A 21,809-nucleotide genomic window follows, 5' to 3' on the forward strand; every position below is an offset into this window, starting at 1 on the left:
AATGTGAATGTGTGAATGTGTTTTGGTAGCGAGTAGAGTCGTAGTGTAGTTTTGTGAATGCGTGCGTGCAAGTGTGCCTTCCCGCTCTGCTCCCGCCGCGTTAACTTCCTGTCTTCTTGTTCCTTTCCTTCCTCTTGCATCCAGGACAAGAGCTCACAGGCCCTCAGCCTCAGTAATGTGGCTGGGGTCTTCTACATTCTGGTCGGGGGCCTGGGCCTGGCCATGCTGGTGGCCCTCATCGAGTTCTGCTACAAGTCCCGAAACGAGGCCAAGAGAATGAAGGTGGAACAGTCTGAACGTCGCCCCTCTTCCTCACCTCTCCCCAGCCCTGTCCCCCTCCCAAGCCCCCATCCCTCCCCAGGGCCCAGTCCCACCCACAGCACTCAGAGTTTAGCCACATATAGAGAGGGTTACAACGTCTACGCCACTGAAGGAGTAGAGATGTAGGAGGTCAGATGTACGTAGGTGCCCGGCAGTCGTAAGTGGAGCTCCTCTGTTTTCGCTGCCGTAGCTTGCCGTGGTAAAGCTTCTTGTGTTTGTGACGTCCTTGTTCTGTCTCCTCCACCTGTACTCCAAGTCGGAGACGTGCATTCACATATTTGCGCATGCTGAAGATCGAGGTACCAGGTCTGCACACGTTAAACAGGAATAGCCAAACAATGAGATGATCATTTCACCCTAGGCATAGTCATAAAACCCCCCTAGTTTTGAATTTCAAGTAATCTTTGGCTCCGAAGGACTATGCCAGATGCATTTAAGACGCTTCATCGCTGAACTGTGTCATAATCTGGTGTTTTGTATGTGCTTGCTGATAATGTGCATTCATTCAAATAATGACGCTCTGGGTTTTTAAGTGCGTGCAGCTGACTCTCTGTTTTCCCTGTTCCCATCTTTCTTTTCTCTCCGGATGCAGCTCACCTTCACCGAAGCCATGCGGAACAAGGCGCGCCTGTCCATTACGGGGAGCGTGGGCGAGAACGGGCGCGTCCTGACTCCCGACTGCCCCAAGGCTGTCCACTCCGGCCCCTCGCTGCGGCAGAGCTCCGGACTGGCTCTGGTGTCGTCCGACTTACCGTGAAAACCAAAAACGTTCAAGTGCCTTAAACTCCGCAAAACAGACATCAGAAAACCGACCCTACAGCAATGACGCCACCAAGCTGAGCGATCGCGCCTGATGAGGTAGATTTTGAGAGGGAACCGAGGCCCCTGGCGACTTCGCGTCAGATACCGTGCGGTGGTTATCGCACAGACTTCTGGGTTTCCATCATGTACATTCAAAGAACTCGAGCTGCCTTTGAAGGCGAAGAAGAAGCGGGTGGGGAAAAGAACAGCAAACTCAACTGGTAGCTGTTTGTCGAAAAAAAAACTAAAAGATCTGCTCGTTCTAACACTCTGAATCCGAAACGCCGCATCTCGACATCTTAACATAGCTAAAAATGGGCATTTGTTTGCCCGAGAGGGTATTGTTAACATGGATATGGTATTAATGAATACTTATTAAATAAACTGTGAAGAAGAGTTCATATAAATATATATACAGTATATATATATATATATATTCTATAAAATCATACCTAAAGTAAATTATTTACATTGTTTTGTAAATAGCAGACTGTACAACTCGCTTGCTTTTTAACGAATTTGTAAATAGCCGATTCTGTAGTGGACAGAGTGTAATTCTCTTTTTAAACCATCTTTAGAAAAAGGATTCATCGCAATAATGATTAGAAAACTATTAAAAAAAAACACACGCACACACATGGAAAAGATTTGATATATGTAGATGTACATGAACTTCTATGGATTTAATAACATGGGCATGTTATCAGTGCCAGTGACCTATGCGCCCATGATTCTCGGGAATGTGGCACACACCCTCAGTGCATCTCAGCCGCTGCTCTTTCCCAAGCCATGCCCTGCATAATCACTGTGCAGTCGTAGACCATGGTACCCTCTAGACTGTTTTATTTTTTCCACAGAAGCATATTTTATTTTTGATTTATGTGAATTCTGAAAAAAAAATTGAGACTATTGAGACGTATTTAAATGTTTGTCCATTCATTTTAGAGCAGGCGTCTTTATGAATGATATTATGAAATTCAATCGGACGAGAAACGAATCTAACTTAACTGCGCAAAACGTGTATAGATATAGAATAGAACGTGTTCAGAACACCGACCGCCTCTGAAGACACTGTTTGTATCGTGAGAGCCATGGTCAGAGTCCAGCTTTGGCCTTTTTTTTATGAAAAACACTGTGTAACCTCATTCAGGCCTTCAGCATGTTCTCCAGAAAACTGTAGCAACGGACATCTGGACAAAAGGACAGTACGTGGACAATTTCAAAGCTTCAGGACACCATACTGATTTCTCTGCCCAATTCTGTTTAACTTGCATTTGATCTGAAAGTGCAATTTACCCCCTCCTGTTCCGACGACCCCTCGTCTTGTTAAATACGCACTTTTACTCAAGCACACAGTACGTTCATCTCTCGGTGTATTTTTTCCTCTCTATCCTCTCTGCCTTTTCCCATTCTGTCTCAGAAACACACACACGCACACAATGATCCTGATGCATATTGAAGATCAGTGTGTTTGGAGAGCGACATTAGGTTTTTTTCCCCTATGGTTTCTAATGCTGTGATGAAAGTGGTGTCCTTATTAGGTTAATATGTTAAAATTGTATATATTTATTTTGATCATTTTTTAGTAAAATATTAATGGATATGAAATTTCTCCTTTGTGTCTTTTTTTGGATTAGTCTAAAATGAAAAAAAAAAGGTTTTGGTTAACAATTGCTGCCATTGTTTAAAATCACTAGTTTTATGTTTCACAAATTTAATACACAACATGTACTTGTACACAGCATATAAAATCATGCTGCATTTGTATACTTTCTCAACCAAACACACATATATATATATATATATATATATATATATATATATATATATATATATATATATATATATATATATATATACTGTACTCTCTTGCCAAGTAAAAATGACTAACAATGACTTTATCCTCCTCAATATATAGAGAAAGTGTGTATAGTATATAAACTAGACAATATAGCACACCGTTGGTGGTAATGTATGTATATATTGAATGATTCACACTGGATCTAGGGTCAAGAAAGTTCAATCCACTGACACTAACACAGAGTAACAACACATTTTTTTAGAACAAAGTGCTTAATAAAAGTAATTGATCCTTGGAGAGGATAGAAAGGCACTATAGGCAGTTTGCATCAATATCCCCGCAGAAAGCATTCATTAAAAACTCATGTATGACCAAAAAAAAAATTATTTTTCAGGGACAGAATTTATTCATTACTTAGAAAGGTTATTCACAAACATTTTTATTTATTTTGTACCATTCAAGAGACTGAAGTACCCTTGTTTCTGAAGAGCGTACGATAAAAATGACCGTGCCATAGGAGGTCCCTGAAAAAGTCCACAAAGCACTAACATTACAGTAAATAGTCTGATTTTCTTCCCTTACAAGAATCCTTGCAGAAAGGGCAAAGCGGTGCATGATGGGAATACTAATAAATATTGCAGGAAAACAGCGGTTGGCGCTGAAAACTTAAATGCCCTCCTATAACAGATGTTGGTGCATATGTTAGAACACAGCCACGCTAATAATGACCTTGAGGAGTATGTCATCCAGGACCATCTCAAAATGTGCACCTCTGTAAAATACTCATCAGTTTATGTGTTATCTAGCGAGCTCACATTCCATGTCAATATCTTGAAGTTTTAGCTTCATAATCCTAACGTGACTCATTTTTTTATTTTTAAATATGTATTAGGTCTTGCTATATACGGACAAATTGACCTAGCGATCTCTAGTGATATATAAAAGACGAGGAGCTGTGGTCAACTCCGAAGGTCAAATAGGACGAAGCTGTGAAAAGCCTCGCGGAAAAACGGAGCGCGCGGAAATCCAAATCGCTTCTATTAGCGCGTGCTGCGTTAACGTTCCCGTCTGCGGTGCGCGCGCGCGTCGGTCACTGTTGCGCAGTCAGTGAAAATTAATGCGCAATTGTTATGTTCACTATCTAGGCTATTTCCACCGGCTGGCTCTTTTTCTTTTGCTGGCGTAACCGTGCTGATAAAAAAAAAAAAGCAGGTAATTTGCACAGTTGCACAGTTTCCCGACGAAACGTTTTGTGTAGTAACAAAATGATGCGTTCAGAACAGCATCTTTTAGAGTTTTGTAGTCCAGGTATTCTGTGAACACACAAAAAGCATAATGTGAAGGGGTGTACAGTAGGCCACATATTAGCCTTCTTCTAGTAGTATTGCAGTATGGTATTTTGGGCAGTTTTTTTAATCTTTTATAGTTTACAGTACACAGTGTACAACATGAAATGGCGAAGTAGTATTCCATCACAAAAGCCAATGAAACCAAATAGGCATTATAACAAAATGGAATGTCAACTTAGCCTACTGCATACTACAAATAAGGTATACTTTTGTGCATACTTAGAAGGGTAGTATGATAGTATGTTATTCCATACACACAGGATATGATCCGAAGAGCATACTGACATACTTGTATCATTTCTGCTGTATCAAATTAAACAATTATACAGTTTAAAGCTGATATTGGCAAATGCAATGTATAATCATTTAGTTAGAATATTTAGTAATTAGAATGCAGCATACAATGTATGCATTAAACAGTGAAGTAGTATTCCGAACATAGCCAATGAAAACAGATGATCATTGAATCAAAATGGAATCTTAATGGAGTTACTGCATACTGTATTATATTGTTAGCTTGGCACCGAAAATGGTCAACACGTGACTGAAATGTTTGCCTTGTTTTTATTCAGTAAATTGCTCAACATATCACTTCATTTCACTTGTGAGTTCTTGATGTTTTAGAGTGTGCAGATTTTATACAAGCGTTTTACTTTTTGGAAACTTTTTTGGTCTACTCATCTCATTTGGACCATTTTGAAGGTCACAGAGTCTCTGGCTGCTCTTAGTTACTGCACACTGCAAATAAACAGCATAGACTGCAAATCACAGGACAGGTGTACTTTAATACTAGCATACTGACATGCTTCTGTTTCTGAGGAATTAAGTAAATGAGAATTATTTTGTGAATATGTTATTATTTTTTTTGTATATATAATCCAATATTGTTAAATGTAATGCGTAGCCTACTGCTTCAGTTATTATCTTGAAAAAAGCATATGCAATATAGCCTGAATTGTATGCAATAAGTGAAGTTGCATTTCCTTCCAAACCAGTTACTGATATGAAATTATGAAACGCTAACATAATTACTGCATACTTCATATAAAGGTATATACTGCAGTATATACAACAATGCATCTAGAAGTAGCGTGTCAATCCCAAACACCCTACTGTAGGACACAGGTTGAAAATACAGTATGCTTGTAAAGCCCTTTTAAAACAATCATAATAAATTAGGCCTAATACTAATCCAAAATCCTTCGATAAGTCTTTGAATTGATGTGTTGTGTGAAATATGTAATGGTTGATGCTGGTAATGCCCGTTTCGCTTTAGCTCTTCTTATTATTTGTTATCATGCTAAAAGGGTTCCTAATGCCTCTCGACATCCCTGTCATGAAATGTTTGGACATTATGCTAAACGCTGTCACTGGCCACTCCACAATAAGGCACGTGTTGGGGAAACAGGAACTTGCATGTGACAGAGTGTGTCTGATGTCAGATTGGCTGCCATGTCGTGTTAGGCCTTGACTGTTATGAGTGGGCAGATAACAATTCTGTCTAAACCATAACCTGTGTTTATGAGAAGACTTTTGTCACCGCACAGGCGCCGAGGTCTCTTTTGCTCTGTACGTTTGCATTGCCACTGGTTATGCAACTAAATATTGTGCCTTCAGCGGAAAAATCTTAAACCAGCCTTAAACCATGTTTTCTGGCCTAGCTTAGATGGTCTCCCTGTCTGCGCAGATCACAGATCAGTCAGGCCAGTCTGAGACGTTAGCAAACCAGTCTGGGCTGACTGAAGATGTTTTTCAGCTGGTTTGACATTTTTTACAAATGGCGTTTCAGTTTCGCGGGGATGTCTTATGAATAATATGTTTAAATAATAATCTTATAAATAATTAATGTTACACATTAGGTATATGGGTACATATTATTTAGATTTCCTTCTTTGAAGAGCAACATCATTCATTCTGTAGCCGCATCTACTTTCTCCAAACGTAAGCGCTAGCATGCATTTGAAGAAGAACGAGGGTCCTGACAGAGAACACTCTCGCGGTGGCTTGAACGTTACTGCCCCCATGCGACCAAACTCAGAATAACACTTATTTTTGTTTGAGGCAGTTTGATTTAGTATAATTAAGTTTTATTTGTATATTATCATTATGGTAATTTATAATGCGATTTTTTTCGTCATTATTATTATTATTATTATACATTATTATGTCATAAATGTGGCTATGAAATTCTTCAAACAGGAAGTGAAGTTCACTCAAAGATCAGCGACAGGATTTGGACAAAACCAATGTTAAGGATATAAAATTGTTCACCAAATTTTGCAATAATATTGAATGCATTTTTGTTAAATGTTTGGGCTTATAATGCACAAATACTATTTATTTTAAGATTCAGAATAAAAAAAAAAAAATAGAGAATAGAGGACTATGGGTACCTGGACCGTGATGAGTCCATGTTTTCTTATGAAGTGTTCTTAGCATTTTTACCTTACACATGCTTTTGAAAATCCATATTCTTAGTATAGTTTAACAGTTCTAAAGTATAAATCGTTTGGAATAATTTATGAAAATGATTAAATCATGAGGTCCAATTTTACATTTTTGACTTGATTATTATTTGTGTAGCTTAATAAATGTTAGATATTATGTGTATTCTGTATTACATAGGTGTAGGCTATTTAATATAGTTTTTTAGTGTTTAAGACTGAGCACATCAGTGTATAAGTGGTTCACACAATCTGACCGTATGACCCACGTGTGTACCATACGGTACCAAAACTAGCTGTTGATAAATTACTGTCAAATATTTAGAATTGTTTCATTTTGCAAAAGATCTGAGATGTGTGTGTGTGTGTGTGTGTGTGTGTGTGTGTGAAGTGTGCGTAGTGTTTTGACAAAATGAGTCTTGTCTGTAAAATCGTTCCTAAGCAATCGTAAAAAACTGTAACATGCTGAAAACATCCATAATTTGCACAAACGTCCTCAGTTTAAAGCCTGTTTACATCAAATTCTAAGAATCCATTACATTTTAAAATGATGGTAATTGCTTTTCATTTCGTGCAGCCTTTTACTCTGAGGTTTGATGATTTATAAAGCACCCCAGAAAAATGATTTAATTTCCTGATAACTCAAAACATCCTATATTGTTTTCGTGAGAGAGTATTTACTAATGTGAAAGAGAATACAAAAACCCAACAAATACATAAACATTCAGCCATGCATAATGATGAGCTTTAATAATGCTTCCATGTATTCCACCTCTAAGGCTTTATGTACAGCAAGTGCTTCTGTCTCATCTGTAAAAGTGCAGCAATGAGAAATATATGACACTTTTTACTCATTTAAAAATCATGTGGAAACACAGTTCAACCAATAGCTATTAAAAAGAAGCTGCTTAACACTGCCAGTAGCATAGACATTCATTGCACGATTAACGACATTAAAATGAAGTGACATTCTGGTAACGCAATTTTTTGCAGGCAAAAACGAAATCATCATGCAAACCCTGTGACCGTCCATCGTGTTAAAGGGTTAATGGACAAACCCAAAAAAAAAGAAAGAGCAACATGCATTTGTGATGTGACGCGGCTGTAAAAGTTAAAGAAACGCAGAAGAGAGCAAAGAAAGCCTGAAGTACACAGAGGGCAAAACTAATCAGTGTCTGATTAATACAATAGAGGCACCACTTGTGCAAAAGAAAACAAGACTTGTTCAACTAACTGTTCTAAACGTCACTTATTGCTTTGGTGCTAGAACAGAAAAATGGAACATTCCATATTTTTTTGTTTGTTTGTTTCGTTTTGTTTACATCGACACTAATACATTTGTAAAACAATCATGTGCTCTGCATGAGAACATTCACAAAACACACATTATCCTACCATATTTGGCAAGTGAATATTTGATTTTAAGCTCTGCTTCTTGGCAACATGTAGTCTATGTACTGTACTTATGTGATAGAAGAATGAGAGTGGCAATGACGGTTATGAAATGATGAGTGAATGAATGATCTGTGAATGCAGCAAGTTGAAATCATTTCCATCTTAAGGATTGTTCTGGGTTCAATGGAAGTTATGCAAATGCAAATCTGGCTTACAGTGAGCCACCTGCAGTGGATATGAATGGAGCCCATTTTAAAGTGTTTAAAAGCAGATATTTGGCATTTATAATAAAATGATAAAATGTATGTATTATAATAATCTTATACACAATTCTTTTAGGGGTGTCATGCCAATAATGCACATAACTTTAAAGTAAGGTTAGTATTTTTTTCCACTAACATCATACATGAGTATTTTCTTATGGCTATAGTATTTCATTTCCACTGTAAGAGTCAGTGTAAACTGGATTTTTGTTTTTATTTGCGTCGCAATCAACATTATACCATGAGTTCTATTGATTGAGTTTAACTTGCACTGAGTCGTGAATATTCCTTTAAAAGATTTTAAATAATTAAAGTGCATCTATTATGGATTTTTGAAAATGAACTTTTATGCAGTGTCTAGGTGAATGAAAATGTCCTGCAAAGTTTTAAATCTGAAAGTGTATAAAGTTATTGTCTCTCAAAACGAAGACTCATCTCTGAATCATTGAAACGAGTCATTTTTAAAATGAGTCCCAAGTCGTTTCATGTTGAAGTCCGCATTAAATATTAGCATATTGCCTGCCCAGTTGTTGAGCTTTTCGGGTTGGTCTGAATAAAAAAAAAAAAATTAAAAAATTGCAAATTGATGTATAAGTGATGAAGGTGCGGCTTTAGCAGCGGTATGAAAAAAAAGATTAGTTCAAAATAAATGTATCTTATAAGAAAAAGAAAGTGTTTTTTGACCTCGCAAGAATGTCAAGCTTGTTGTTTGGGACTCCCAAAATCAAAATATGAACCTTTCATAACCCATAATAGGGGCACTTTAAAACAAAGGTTATCTTTAATATAACAGCTCTAAAAGTGTATGACAGAGTATACAAACAATGGCCACCTGTTTCTAAGTGTGCCTGGTATCAGTGCAGTCTCCTGCAGTGGATGTAGGTCGAAACACTCACGCTCTCGAAGCTCAGCGTCTTACCCAACACGTACCAACAGCTCGACCTACTGGTGGATAGGGAGCTTTGTCCTATCGGGAGAGATGTATCTCTCATCCACATTCAGATAAATATCACAATCGGTGTGAAAGCTGTAAGGTGGTGCACTGTTGCCACGCGCACGTACAATCATCATGGTCCACAGCAGTGCTGGTGATCTTCAGTAACGTCTGGTCGCATGGGCTGAAGGAGACATCGGTGTGAAAATGTGTGAGAAAGAGACCGGCTAAGCAGTCGGCAGTAATGAGGCATGGGCTTTAAGGATGAGAAGGTGAGAGGTCATGAGAGTTGAGGTGAATGAGAAGCTACAGGTTGACCAGGTGAAGGTCAGAGGCAGTGAAGTGAGGACACAGTGCCATGTCAGGGTTCTTCAGCTGCTTCAGGACGCGCTTGTGGAACTTGGTGCGCACGCGGTTGAACTCCATGATGTCACATGGATCTTCCTCGATCCAGAACCTGTGGAACTCCTGCATCAGATAACCTGAGAATAGAAAATAACAATTAACACATTCAAAAAATCATAATAAATAAACAACAATACACCATAACTTAATTGTATGTAATAATTTTGAACTGTGTATAATTTATGTACAACGTATTCTATATTAAAATCAATATTTGACCACAAATAATAATTACACAACAATAATAATAATAAAAATAAATATTATTATTATTATTATAGAAAGGTTATGCAAATTATATAGTTATTAATAACAAAAATACTGTATGTTTGTGTTCGTATAGTATACATATATATAAACTGAATGACATATTAATATATGAATTACATTCAGATAAATTAATATTATTAAAATGATATAAGGTTATTAGTAAATATATTTTATGTATGCATGTGTATATAGACAGAAATCTGAAAATATACACAATGTTTACAATAACTGTATAATTAAAACAAATAATTTGAATAATGAGTAACAACGAGGTAATGCCAATGAGGCTCATGCAGAATCTTGTGGAGAAATCAAAACAAATGAACGCAAGAAAAATAAAAATGTAAGTTTGTTTATATTTATAACAGAGACGTTCCTGGAAAACCATGATTGCAAATTTGACATTATAAACAAGAGTTAAAATGAGTGGTTAATATACATTTTAGTTCAGTATTTAAATTTAAATTCATTGAATCAATATATTGTCAACCATTTTTGCTCCATTTGGTTAAATGAAAATAGCTCCAAACAAAGATCAGAGCAGAACAGACGCACATATGCAACACACAGAGCGGCGGTGTTTTGTTAATGAATGATTTATGTTTTTGATTCAGTGGTCTATTCATATGGACAAGAATTTAATTCATTCTTGAAATAAATAAATTTGCTTCGTTCTTGAACAAATCATCTGAAGGCTTCAAAAACTCATTAATTAAGATGATTTATTGCAGATGCTGCTACTAGCAATTTAATTTCATAGTAGCCTATTTTTTCCCCAACATTTCATATTTATAATATGAATATATATTTGTGTTATATTTCAGCTACCTTGAACTGTCATATCTGTTTTGTAGATACTGATTTCATATGACTGGTAACAGCCCTCTATTATTATATAAAGATTATTATATAATTTATACATTATATATTATTATATAAAAATTATAACAACTACAATGATAATAATAATAATAATAATAATAATAGTATAATAACAATAAAAAATAATCATAATTATTATTATTATTAGCTGTACTCTTTTATGGAAATTATATTCAAAAATATTAATTTATAAAAATGTATGTATACAGATCATATACAGATTGACTGACCAAAAATATCAAAATATAATATTTTAAAAGTGTTTTTATATTTTAATATATGACTGTAAAATCATGTATTTTGTCCACAAATATATAAGAATAACTATTATTATTATACAATTTCATTGTATCAATAGTTTTACTTATAGTTATAATTTTACTATATATATATATATATATATATAAAATGTACACAATTATATAACTGTGTAATATCATTTAATAAAGTGCCTATAAAAGACAAGGACAACATTAGCGACATTCTAACACTCACAGAAGGTCTGTTGGAAGTGCACTAGACTTGGCATCTCTGGTGCCACATTGTACAGATGAGTCTTCAGAGCCCCGCTCACCAGCAGGGAATATGCCAGGTCTGTGATGTTTATGCCAACTATGGCAAAGGAGTATCTGCGGCACACAAAAGATTTGGGTCAGCACAAAACACAATGCAAAAGAAATCCCCGTTTGGTGTAAATAAACGTTACAAAAAGTTAAGTCACAGCCAGCGCTTGTCTGCGTGATCCCATCTGTTCTGTGCTTTAATTGTGTCTGTGTGTGCACATGTCAGCAGTGCAGCGATTGAACAGGCTTCCTGCGACACATCACAGCTAATGCATCTTGAGAGCTCACGACAAGCAGGAGAGCTTGATTCAAATCCTCACACAAAGCATCATGGTTCAGACGCCCGGCTGCTAATAACTACTGCACACGCAGCACAATTATTTTTAACGTGCACAGATTTAAGAACTGGTTCTTTGGTTGCTAACTGGCACAAATGAAAAGAGTTTATGCAATATTCTGCACTCACCCAATCGCTTTGTCAAATTTCTTCTTGTCCCACTCAGCTTTGCTCATCTTGCTGTGTGAAAACCCAAAATGTTAGAGTGTATCCACCCAGTCGTAAACGGTGACTATAATGCAGTCAACTATAAACGACGACAATTACACGCATGAGATTCACTGGAGAAAAGAGAAAGCATTCACGATTACTAACCAACGTTACAATGGAGCATAATGCCTTGTGTTTAGAGTGAGGTGAGGGTGGACGTTTCGAGATTAAAAACATAATACAGCCATTAGATTGAAGCAAAATGATCAAAATAATTTCTTACGAAGAGATAAAAAGATGGAGTACCTGGCTTCTTCTGTGGAAACGTTCCTGCGCGCGACAGTGATGGGAATAAAAAAAGAAGCAGGAACAGAAAAAAGGAATGTGTGGGTGCATGATGTGCATGATGGTAACAAAGCATGCTGAAGGTGTGATCAAATGCACGGCATGAAAAAAAAAACAACAGTTAAAATAAACATGATATGCATACACAGTATAGCAACGCGCTGATAAGAGCCTTCTGGGGAACTACACCCTGACTGACATCCTGTGGCAAGATCCTGGTGCCGTGTGCTGCTTTTGCATGCTTGCTAACGTGTTTAAAGCTTAAATGTGCCTTAAAGTTTATTAGTGATATAACTGAGTATATAGAGTATACAGTAGGAACCGCTCAAGAGGACAAGCTGAAGGACGAACCTGTGTTTAGGCTGCAGGGAGTCATGAAGAACTTGGAGAGCGGTGGCTTTGTCATGCTCTGCAAAATACCTGCAAACACAAAAAGGGGAAAATCAGCCATCTTTTCTGTTCGAAAACTTAGTGAGCTGCGTATGTAGACTGCGTTTTAATGGCACGCCACTGTACACCACTGACATTATGCTACCCAAACTAAAAAATCTAAAAAAATCTAAAGCAAACAAAACGGTTAAAAAAATTTTTTCACTCAATAGTAAATAGGTTCAGTATAAATCGCTGATTCATAAAACTAGTTTGGTCTAATTAAACAACGTATTGTGCATGTTGTCTATTAAATGCCTAATAGCATATGGTGGTGTTAGCTAAGCAACAGGCTAACATCAAAATCTTTTGCTAACTGGTAAAAAATAGTTTAGCATAATTCAAAAACGTATGCTGCTTTCCAGGCAGGTTTCCGAGCCCACAAGTCACTACTTCAAACCTGAGCGGAAGGAATTATAGCTAGATGTATGATATACTTATCGTTTAAGATACATAACATTATAATATATAATTGTGTGTGTATTATTATTATTTTTTCTTCAATATTGTTAGTTATTATTAATTTGATTGCAACATTATATTGTCCTACAGTCTATCCAGTTGCATGAACACCATTGTGTTGAGACTGTACATCAATCTAGTACGGGTTCACGGGTGGGAAGTCACGGGTTTGACTGCCGGTCCAGTGTACTTTTTCACGGATAGAAGGTTGAAAAGGTTGGGTTATGAACGAAGCGTTATCTTCCACAAAGTTATATATTATTTACGGTTTCATTAGCTTTGCAATATGCTAATGTCAAGTCTAACTAATAAAAGATAGTTCAGTGTCATTCAAAAATCATTCACAGTGTATGCAATGAAGGCTATATAATGCTTAGCTGATAATGGTATTGTGTAGTTAGCTTAGCATCATGCTAATGTCAAAATATATTGCTATTATAATAGCACAAGCTTACAGCACGTAAAGCATTTCAGATGGGTCTTTTATGAGATTTCCCGATGGTTAGGATGTTTCCAGAACGCCTGTGCAGTTACTAGACAGCAAAGACACTCTGTTTAAAAACAGAGCTAAGATCTGATAAAGTTTCATTCAAGTACGCACATTTAAATTACTATAATAATGTGATGTTTTTGTCCCGATTTCCCTTCAGCAATGACTCTCTACTCACAGCAGGTTGTGCAAGCCCAGGAGACCCATGCCCCTGAAATCAGTCTTGGGGTCGTTTCCTTGGAAACCAATCTCACACCATTGCTTTGAGATGCGTCCAGAGAGAGGAGAATCGGGACGGAGTTCTTTCCACAGCTGTTGAGTGAAAAGATATTTGAGAAAGCATCCTGTTATGGCAGAGAAGCTAGATTTTGAACGGTAGACACCTTTATATATTTTATTAGAAGCGGGAATCCAATTCTGGTAACTGGTAATAGCGAGTTACTGTTAATACCTTCATGAGCATCTCCTCATGTGCTGAGTTTTCACAGTCATACGGCTCTCTACGCAGCTTCTCCACCTCCACTACTAGGTTTCGGTAACCCACGATCTGAAGCAGGCAAGCCTGGAGAGAGATGCCAAGCCTGGAAGAAGAAAAGAAATACAGCATGTGTGCTAAAAACAAATAGACAGCTGTAAATGTATGCACTGTATCAGGGAATGATGGGATGCTTACTGTGGGTTAGTGTCAGGGTTGATCTTTTTTAGGGATATTATATCATCAATAGTCTTTTCCACAGAATCTGGGTGTACGTTGATGGCAGACTGCAAAAGCTACGGAGGTACAGTAATTGAAAAAAATTGTTGGAATATTAGCTAATATACAAACAATAGCATAATACAGTATGTAAAAATTTTCGCTGTCTTGTAGTTTAAGATGGGTTTGTAATCTGTGTTGTTATTGTTAACTAAAACTAATAATATGAAATAATATTTATAATCGAAATAAAGCTGAAATAATATAAATGTTAGACTAAAAGTGGAAAAAAAACTAAATAAAAAATTATGCCTTGTCAAGTAAAAGGAGCAAAACTGAAAAAAATATAAAGATAAGCTAAATAAAAATAAGCAAAAATTACATACAATTAATACTGAAAAATAAAAGATATTATAAGCAAAACATGAAGAAATAATATAATAGTATTTTAATTATACTACTAAATTTAAATAAAAATACAAAATAAATACCTTTAATAATATTATTAAATATATAATAAAAATTGTAATAAGTAAAAATTAATACTAATAAATACAAAAATATATATATTAATACTTAAACCTCATGACTTACCTCATGTTTAGAGCATTTGAGTGAGGATTCTGTGAAATTAAAAGAAACATAAAATAATATCAATATTTTCCCCAAATACAGCCAGGTTATAAATGCGGTGTTTTTTGCTGTAGTATAGTATTTACCGATCTTGAGCGTCCTTCGAGCCCCTGGTTTGTTATTGTAACAGATGCGTTGAAGCTCACATCGTCCAGTCAACTTCCTGATGACAAACTTCAGGCCCCGCCACAAGCACTTACAGTACAGGAACACCAGCAACTGGGTCAGTACCCTAGAAAATCCAGAGAAATAAAGAGGCCTGAATAAAACGACACAAGTCCAATACTGACAGGCCTAATACACCTGTGTATTCTGTCCCAGAATAAGGCGTACTCACTGAGGTATTTCGAAAGCTCATTATATTTGAGTACTCTAAACCCGAACTGAATAACCATCAGATGTGTTTCCCATGAACACTGCTCAAGCCGTTCAAAGAGAAATGCACATTATTTTTCTTGTATAATGCTTGGATGTCTACAAAAGCTAGGCCTGATCCCCGTTGTAAAAAAGCATGTCTATGAATCGAGACAGAGATAAGTGGGCCATGATGATGAGATCTGTGTGATGAAAGCGAAATATCAGTTCTAAAGTGTTATTCTTTAAACAGGTTTCATGTCCTGCATGTATCGAGCAGTATGTATTCACCAAAGGACTTGCTGACATCTACGCATCTATTTTGAACAAATGCACGGATAAATCCATCCATCTATTTTATATACTAATCTAGTTGCAGGCTAATTCACTACAGGAAACGCATTAGACTCAGAATAAACCTGTTTGAATCCGGTTGCTGATTACGTTGAGAGTTACTGCTCACAGGATAGACTCGCCTCCCCATCGGCATGAAATGAATTTGTGGTCAAACCTGTGTTTTGTAAAAAAGGTGTTATTGTGTATCAAAGCCGTTGAACAGAAGTGACGTGTCCAGAAGGTCATTTCTTTTCCAGCACTTTATAAAAGCCAGTTTTGATATTGCTTTTTAGGGGTCTCTACCTATAAATGTCTAGGTGAAATACAAATCTATACTGGTACATTTGGAGCAACCTTTTATTAGTTTAGTGCCTTTCAACATCATTTATTGTAATATATATATATATTACATTTTCTGTATTCAAGGTAACACTATTAAGTATATTATGTTTATTAATATTACATAATTAGAATATTTTAATAATAATACTAAGTACTATAATAAAATAATTAAATTACATGTTATAGAAGCAGGCTATGTTCTATAATAACGATTGCATATATGTATATACTGTATGTACATACACACACTTACCAATTAGTATGCCATTATGCAATAACCTATGCAATTTAAACTCATTATGTTGAATAAGATGATGATGATGATAACAATGCATAATTATATGAATAATACCTGATAAGAATACTTAATAGGCTAATTATTTGGTTTCTGTTTTTGTTTCAGCATCCATGACATAACTGGGCCATACTACAAAGCATAAAAAATACGCATAAAGGTGAATTTAATGTGCTTTTTTTATTTTAATGGAAAATGGCAACAACGATATTTCAGTTTCAAAGCAATAAGAAGCGATCTGTCACCGTTAAGCAATAATCACGTACTTACCTCAGAAAATGCTTCATCGCGATTGTCTGCTTTGCTACAACAGTATAACTCACATTCGCGGATGGTCTGACCACCTGCACAAAACATAACTCAAAATGAAAACCACGGCGTATCTTTATTTGGTCGTTGCACTGCGTTCAACCGTCGCGGACACGAATAGCGACACCGTCTCGAGGTCGTCAGTGTGGCGTTAGGCGGATTAAGACGTTGCCGTGGGCAACTGCTTCAACAACAGAACCGTGCCGTACACATCCACTTTAACATATTTAATGCACGGTGCGTGATTTCACGACAAATGAGCCGTTTACAATACATTCAGATAGCGTGGGTTACATAACACTGACAATCGGAGTCATTTACCGTCGAGACTATTTCAATAGGTGCGCTGTCCTCTATTCTATAACACGCGTGAAAACAGCGCATCGAATAATAATACATCTGATAAAAGATAGATAAATGACGAGAACATACGTTTCAAGATGTCGCCGGGAATGGGAATAAGCCTGTCCTCCTCTCTCTGTAAAGCAGGTACCTGTTATTCCTCCATGATGAGCATGTGAATTAGGGAGGGCGGGCGCTGCTGAGCATCGCAATGCAGCGCTGCTGTGCCGCACGGCGGAGAAAGACCCCGAAAGACCTCAAACTCCTTTACGTGCAGGCAGAACTGACACGTATTTGATAGAAATGTTCTTTAGAATAGCTGGTATTTACAGGTGTTATTTCACTTTTCTAAAACCATGCTTTGGGAGGTCCATATTGTAGCGTGGTCCTCAATCAAGGGGGCTTCGGTAAACTTTTAAGGGGTTCCGGAATGACTTGCTGTTATTTAACTTAATATATTATCGTAAATGTAGCCTATCAAAACAATCTGACTCTAAACTGAAAAGGTAAAAGAAATTGTTGTGAAAATTATAGTAACATTTCTTAAAACATCCGGAATAACTAAATAAATACATATAGATACAACATTATAAACAATCAGTTTTGTCATTAAGCAAAAGCACCAGCAATGTGGCCTTCAAATAATTTTCAGAAAACGGAGGGTCTTTGACGCAAACAAAAAAAAGTTGAGAACCACTGCTCCAGTGGGACTATGGACAAAAATAATAATTAAAAAAATATATATATATATATTTTTTTCCATGGAATTATACAACTATTAGACATAAGAGTCTGAGCCTTAAAGTTTGAAATCTGTTCTAATATAAGCCATAAATGCTAAAAAAAAAAACACTACTATAGATTCTGAATAATAAAACCACTTTAATGGTCACAATCATTTTCGAACATAGACAACAGTGAACAAAAAAGCAAATGAAAAACTAATAATAAATGTAACAAGTTGATATGATGGATGTATTCAATTTCTCATTCAACTAGAGTTATTTTTGATCTACAGTTTTGTAGTCATTTCATAACTCAAACAAAAATAGCATACAAGTGTTAATTAAAAGAATGTTACAAAGATAAAGAAAGTTAATGTAAGTAATGATCCCAGAAGCAGCACCTGGAATTGAGATTAGCACCCTTTAAGGAATACGGTCCAGATCATTGTAGTGAAAGGTGAAAATGTTCTGCAGTTTATTTTTTATGTATGTGAACTTCAGTCTCCGCACATTTAAATAACATTTATGCAAAATTGGTTTAAATAAAAAAATAGACAAGGCACACTGATGTGGATTTAAAATCCATAAATAACAGATTAAACTGCCTTTGGCAAAAATATAGACCCTTCTAAAGTAAATCTGTAAAATTCAATACTGTACTCTACATTGTAGAGCTTTTACATCAGAACAGAATCCGCCGCAATGTGCTCTTTGACTGGATCCTTTCCCGTCTTCATTCTCTTATCCATCTTTTTGCAGCCAGTCTACTACAGTATCTCCATGTTGTTGGACATTCACAGATGAAGCCAGATGATACGCGCTGTCATTAGTATCATACGACAGATCTGCTGTGCCGGTCGGTACAATGTTGAACATGATGAAACCAAGTGTGATCACCACAAAAGACACAATATACAGGCCTGAGAACTGTGAAAAAAGAAGTTGCATGTGAATCAAACAACTCTCAATAGGTTAAAATTATTTCATTAAAAAGATTTATATAAAAGCAGGTGTCCAAATATCAAGAATCAGTGCTACCACTCAAAATGCCAACACCCCTGGCCAATTATCATGTAGCAAGAGAAATGATTCGAAGATATTAGAAAATATGATCTTTTCTTTTGTAATACTTTTACTCACATTGTAACGAAAAAGGAATATCCCACAGAAGAGACTGAAGAGGTCAGCAGTCAGCAGTGAGAGGTTCACAGCTGTGGCACTGGTCATCTTTACCACTACAGGCATGAAACTGTACAGCCCATACATGCACAGAGTATACGCAACAAAGAGCAGGCCTACAGAATAGAAATACAGGCATTTAGAATAACTTATCAGATAAAAACAAAACCTGATAAAGTTTTTTTAACTGAAAAGTTCCATGTAAAGTTATAATTTAAAAATGTTAATTGAAAAAAATTATAATTTTATTAAGCAAATGTTAATACAAAAAAAGAAAAGAAAAAACATTTACTCACATATTGTCCAGTTCCAGCTGATGACCGGTATAGATTTGGATTCAAGTATAGCCCTTAAATAAAAAAAAAATGAATAAATAAAATTTCACCTACAAAATGAAATTGTGGACATAAAACCTACATCTGCACACCACTGATGAGTGTCCCAAAGAATCCCATCATGCCCAAGAACTCCACCCTGCTCAGGTTTTTCACGGTGTATTCCTGACAGACGTTAGACACTGCGTACAGAGCAGCACTGACCAGCACGAGTCCATCCCCCAACAACACATGACTACCTGCAGTGACAAACACACACAAAGCCCAACACCACACGCGTCAACTATTGAAATAAAATTTCAAGCAACAAAAACCGCAGTTTATGATTCTTCATGTATCTTCTTTAGCGGTCCACTTTCTACATAATTCTATCTTTTGTAACCGAAGTAAAACAGGTTTTGTCAAACGCTTCATGAGAAGCAAAACAAAAGAACATCTATAAAGAATAAACAAGGTGTAATTGGATTATGCCCCTATTATAAAGTACTTACTTGAGCCTTGGTCTCTCCCTGCCAGCAGATCAGCTCCCACCATCGCACCGACTCCAAGCAAGCACACAGCCACAGCAATAAAATGCAACGGTCTGTAGCGAGTTTTCAAGAAGCTCCACGAGAGCACCATCAGAACCGGGATCACAAAGCAGTCCAGCAGCTACAACACGTTAAGTTAACATAGTAACTTAAAATGATTGTATTACTACACATGTATGTGTGTGTTTGTGCGTTTAACTGAATGGAAAAGGAACTGATACGCACCTGTATACTTGTAAGGGTGGTGAACTGGTATGCCTTCACAACCGTGTAGTTGGCTTCCACATCCGTTAGAGCCATCAGTAAATACTTCCACCACTTTGTTTTTAAAATTTGAACAATATTATTTTCACCTAATTTTAAAAAAATAAATATATAAATAAAAAAAAATTATTAAATCTAAGCCACATCTTTTGTACTAGCTTACATTTCTGGCTAAAACCTAACCAGGTTTTTATGAGCAGCACATTTTAATTTTGCACGATGAGGAGAATCAATAAATAATTTAAAAAGACTTAATCCACAAGATAAGCATACAGGCTTATTAAGAAAAAATGGAGCAATGATAAGCATGGCCATGGAAATGATATTCTGCCCTTCTAACCATCTGATAAAAGCAGTGAGTGATTCCACGCAGGGAAGTTGTGCTGCAACGTACCTCTCCTAAAGGCTAACACTAAAGTATAGGTGAGCAGCAGCAGGGTGTAATTGAGGAAGCTTTGCAGCATTGGCGTCTCCACCCCGGCATCCGCCAAATACTGACATGTAACCGCTGTCCCACATATCAGCATGGACAGGGCTTGACCCATTGCGATAGTTTTACAGAGCTGCCTGGAGGAAGAATTCTTAGTTACCATCAATACGACAACTGTAACTTCTAAACATTTTCAAACAGAGAAATCTTTAACATACAGTACCATGTAAACACATCTTTAAACTTGAGATTCCGCGGGCCACAAAGAAATCTCCCCCAGCGGCTGAGAGCTCCCAATCTTCCATGTTCAAAGGAGTTCTCTCCCACTTCATGATCCATATTTCACACACGGACACCTAGAAAACCCAGAGCAAATGAAAAGAAGTTCAGTGAAAGCCACAGGCTTTGATGTTGGATAACATCTAGTGATTAATTGTGGAAATAATCTTAATCTTTTAAGGAACTTATGCACAATAATGTTGACCTCAGTTGGGCCTCTTTAATTAAAAAATGCCATTCATTGCTTAATGTCACTTAAAGGTCTTTAAAAAAAAAAAAATATATATATATATATATATATATATATATATATATATATATATATATATATATATATATATATATATATATATATTTATTTTAATTTTTTTTTTTTTTTTCCCAATACTCACCAATGAAAATATATAATATTCTATAAGAAGTAAAACTATACTGACTTAATAAAGATATAAAACCGCTATAAAAAATAGCACAATTACAACTCACGTTAAAATCATTTAAAATAAGATTTTATTAAAAAATAAAAACTATTCACTAATTCAACTATTCACTGTTCAAACTAATTCCACAAAGGCGGAACATCTGAGAAGCTGTTGGTTGTAGAAGAGCAGCAGTTCCTGGAGCACGTGGCGACCTGTCAGGAACTTTAGACAATGTAGGATAGAGCAAACTGTTTCTTGATCACAGTTAAAAAAAAAAAGAAAGAAAAGAAAAAGAATTAACTTACTAATAGTAAAGATTTACTTATTTAGCGTTTTAGGCTAAAAGCTACGTAGAGCAAATCTCTTAAGAGTTAGCCACGATGTTAGCTAGGCTAAAAAAACAAAACAAAGCACAGCGTCACGTAGGTAAAGAATAAAACCAAGATGTTAAATACCTTGATCCGTCATGTCCGTAATTCACGAATTATCAGCTAAAATCCAACCACAGTATCGTTTTTCAATGAAAGAGGCATCATATTAAAAGCACTATGCCACTTAAAGCCCCGCCCATTTCCCGAACAGCCAATCGGAGGATAAGTGTACTTCCTCCTTATTAAATTGTGACCAATGGTAGAGACACATGCGGTCTACGACTACACGGAAGTTGTGCGCATTGAACATGGCATCCTAAATCGATTA

General features: G+C 36.3%; 3 protein-coding genes across 10 annotated transcripts in view; 1 reads left to right on the forward strand and 2 right to left on the reverse strand.

Annotated features, from left to right (window-relative positions):
* Positions 1-2,730, forward strand: part of gria4b (glutamate receptor, ionotropic, AMPA 4b) — a 160,777-nt gene extending 158,047 nt beyond the window's left edge. For 2 of the 5 annotated variants that reach the window (XM_043221420.1, XM_043221419.1), the window contains exons 15-16: positions 145-478; positions 914-1,052. In XM_043221420.1, coding sequence (XP_043077355.1) covers positions 145-447 — 303 coding nt within the window. In that variant the 3' untranslated portion in view covers positions 448-478; positions 914-1,052. Of the gene's footprint in view, positions 1-144; positions 479-913 lie in introns of all 5 variants that reach the window. The other 3 variants (XM_043221418.1, XM_043221417.1, XM_043221421.1) reach the window with 2 other exon arrangements.
* A 4,709-nt stretch (positions 2,731-7,439) lies between these two features.
* elmod1 (ELMO/CED-12 domain containing 1) lies at positions 7,440-17,190 on the reverse strand. 3 transcript variants are annotated; one of them, XM_043222137.1, is made up of 12 exons: positions 17,037-17,190; positions 16,566-16,639; positions 15,055-15,200; positions 14,930-14,958; positions 14,315-14,412; positions 14,093-14,222; positions 13,820-13,953; positions 12,612-12,680; positions 12,222-12,245; positions 11,895-11,945; positions 11,361-11,494; positions 7,440-9,790 (listed from the first exon to the last, which is right to left on the reverse strand). In XM_043222137.1, exons 2-12 carry the CDS (start codon positions 16,580-16,582, stop codon positions 9,615-9,617), a joined length of 1,008 nt encoding a protein of 335 aa, XP_043078072.1. In that variant the 5' UTR covers positions 16,583-16,639; positions 17,037-17,190; the 3' UTR covers positions 7,440-9,614. The 3 variants fall into 3 exon arrangements, with proteins under 3 accessions (XP_043078072.1, XP_043078073.1, XP_043078074.1); XM_043222138.1 differs by lacking the exon at positions 12,222-12,245 and having other exon boundaries at positions 17,037-17,189; XM_043222139.1 differs by lacking the exons at positions 16,566-16,639; positions 17,037-17,190 and adding an exon at positions 15,742-15,827.
* A 618-nt stretch (positions 17,191-17,808) lies between these two features.
* On the reverse strand, positions 17,809-21,705 carry slc35f2 (solute carrier family 35 member F2). 2 transcript variants are annotated; one of them, XM_043221502.1, is made up of 9 exons: positions 21,566-21,705; positions 20,633-20,765; positions 20,374-20,546; positions 19,941-20,068; positions 19,677-19,836; positions 19,268-19,424; positions 19,147-19,199; positions 18,812-18,966; positions 17,809-18,598 (listed from the first exon to the last, which is right to left on the reverse strand). In XM_043221502.1, the coding sequence occupies exons 2-9, from the start codon at positions 20,746-20,748 to the stop codon at positions 18,413-18,415; spliced, it is 1,128 nt and encodes a 375-aa protein (XP_043077437.1). In that variant the 5' UTR covers positions 20,749-20,765; positions 21,566-21,705; the 3' UTR covers positions 17,809-18,412. The 2 variants fall into 2 exon arrangements, with proteins under 2 accessions (XP_043077437.1, XP_043077438.1); XM_043221503.1 differs by lacking the exon at positions 21,566-21,705 and having other exon boundaries at positions 20,374-20,542; positions 20,633-20,770.
* Positions 21,706-21,809: the final 104 nt, after the last annotated feature.

The sequence above is a fragment of the Puntigrus tetrazona genome, chromosome 21 (assembly GCF_018831695.1).
Source record: "Puntigrus tetrazona isolate hp1 chromosome 21, ASM1883169v1, whole genome shotgun sequence".
Taxonomy (NCBI): domain Eukaryota; kingdom Metazoa; phylum Chordata; class Actinopteri; order Cypriniformes; family Cyprinidae; genus Puntigrus; species Puntigrus tetrazona.

Bases quoted from the DNA above. Each gene is read 5' to 3' on its own strand.
- elmod1 (XM_043222139.1), bottom strand. From the start codon at position 15,812: ATGCCGATGGGGAGGCGAGTCTATCCTGTGAGCAGTAACTCTCAACGT. The intron at 13,954-14,092 runs GTATTAACAGTA...TTCACTCAACAG, and splicing joins ATGAGGAGATGCTCATGAAG to CTGTGGAAAGAACTCCGTCC. The intron at 12,681-13,819 runs GTGAGTAGAGAG...TTGTGTTTGCAG, and splicing joins CTGGGCTTGCACAACCTGCT to GTATTTTGCAGAGCATGACA.
- slc35f2 (XM_043221502.1), bottom strand. From the start codon at position 20,748: ATGGATCATGAAGTGGGAGAGAACTCCTTTGAACATGGAAGATTGGGA. The intron at 19,837-19,940 runs GTGCGTATCAGT...AACGTGTTGTAG, and splicing joins CCACCCTTACAAGTATACAG to CTGCTGGACTGCTTTGTGAT. The intron at 18,967-19,146 runs GTGAGTAAATGT...TCTATTCTGTAG, and splicing joins CAGCTGGAACTGGACAATAT to GCCTGCTCTTTGTTGCGTAT.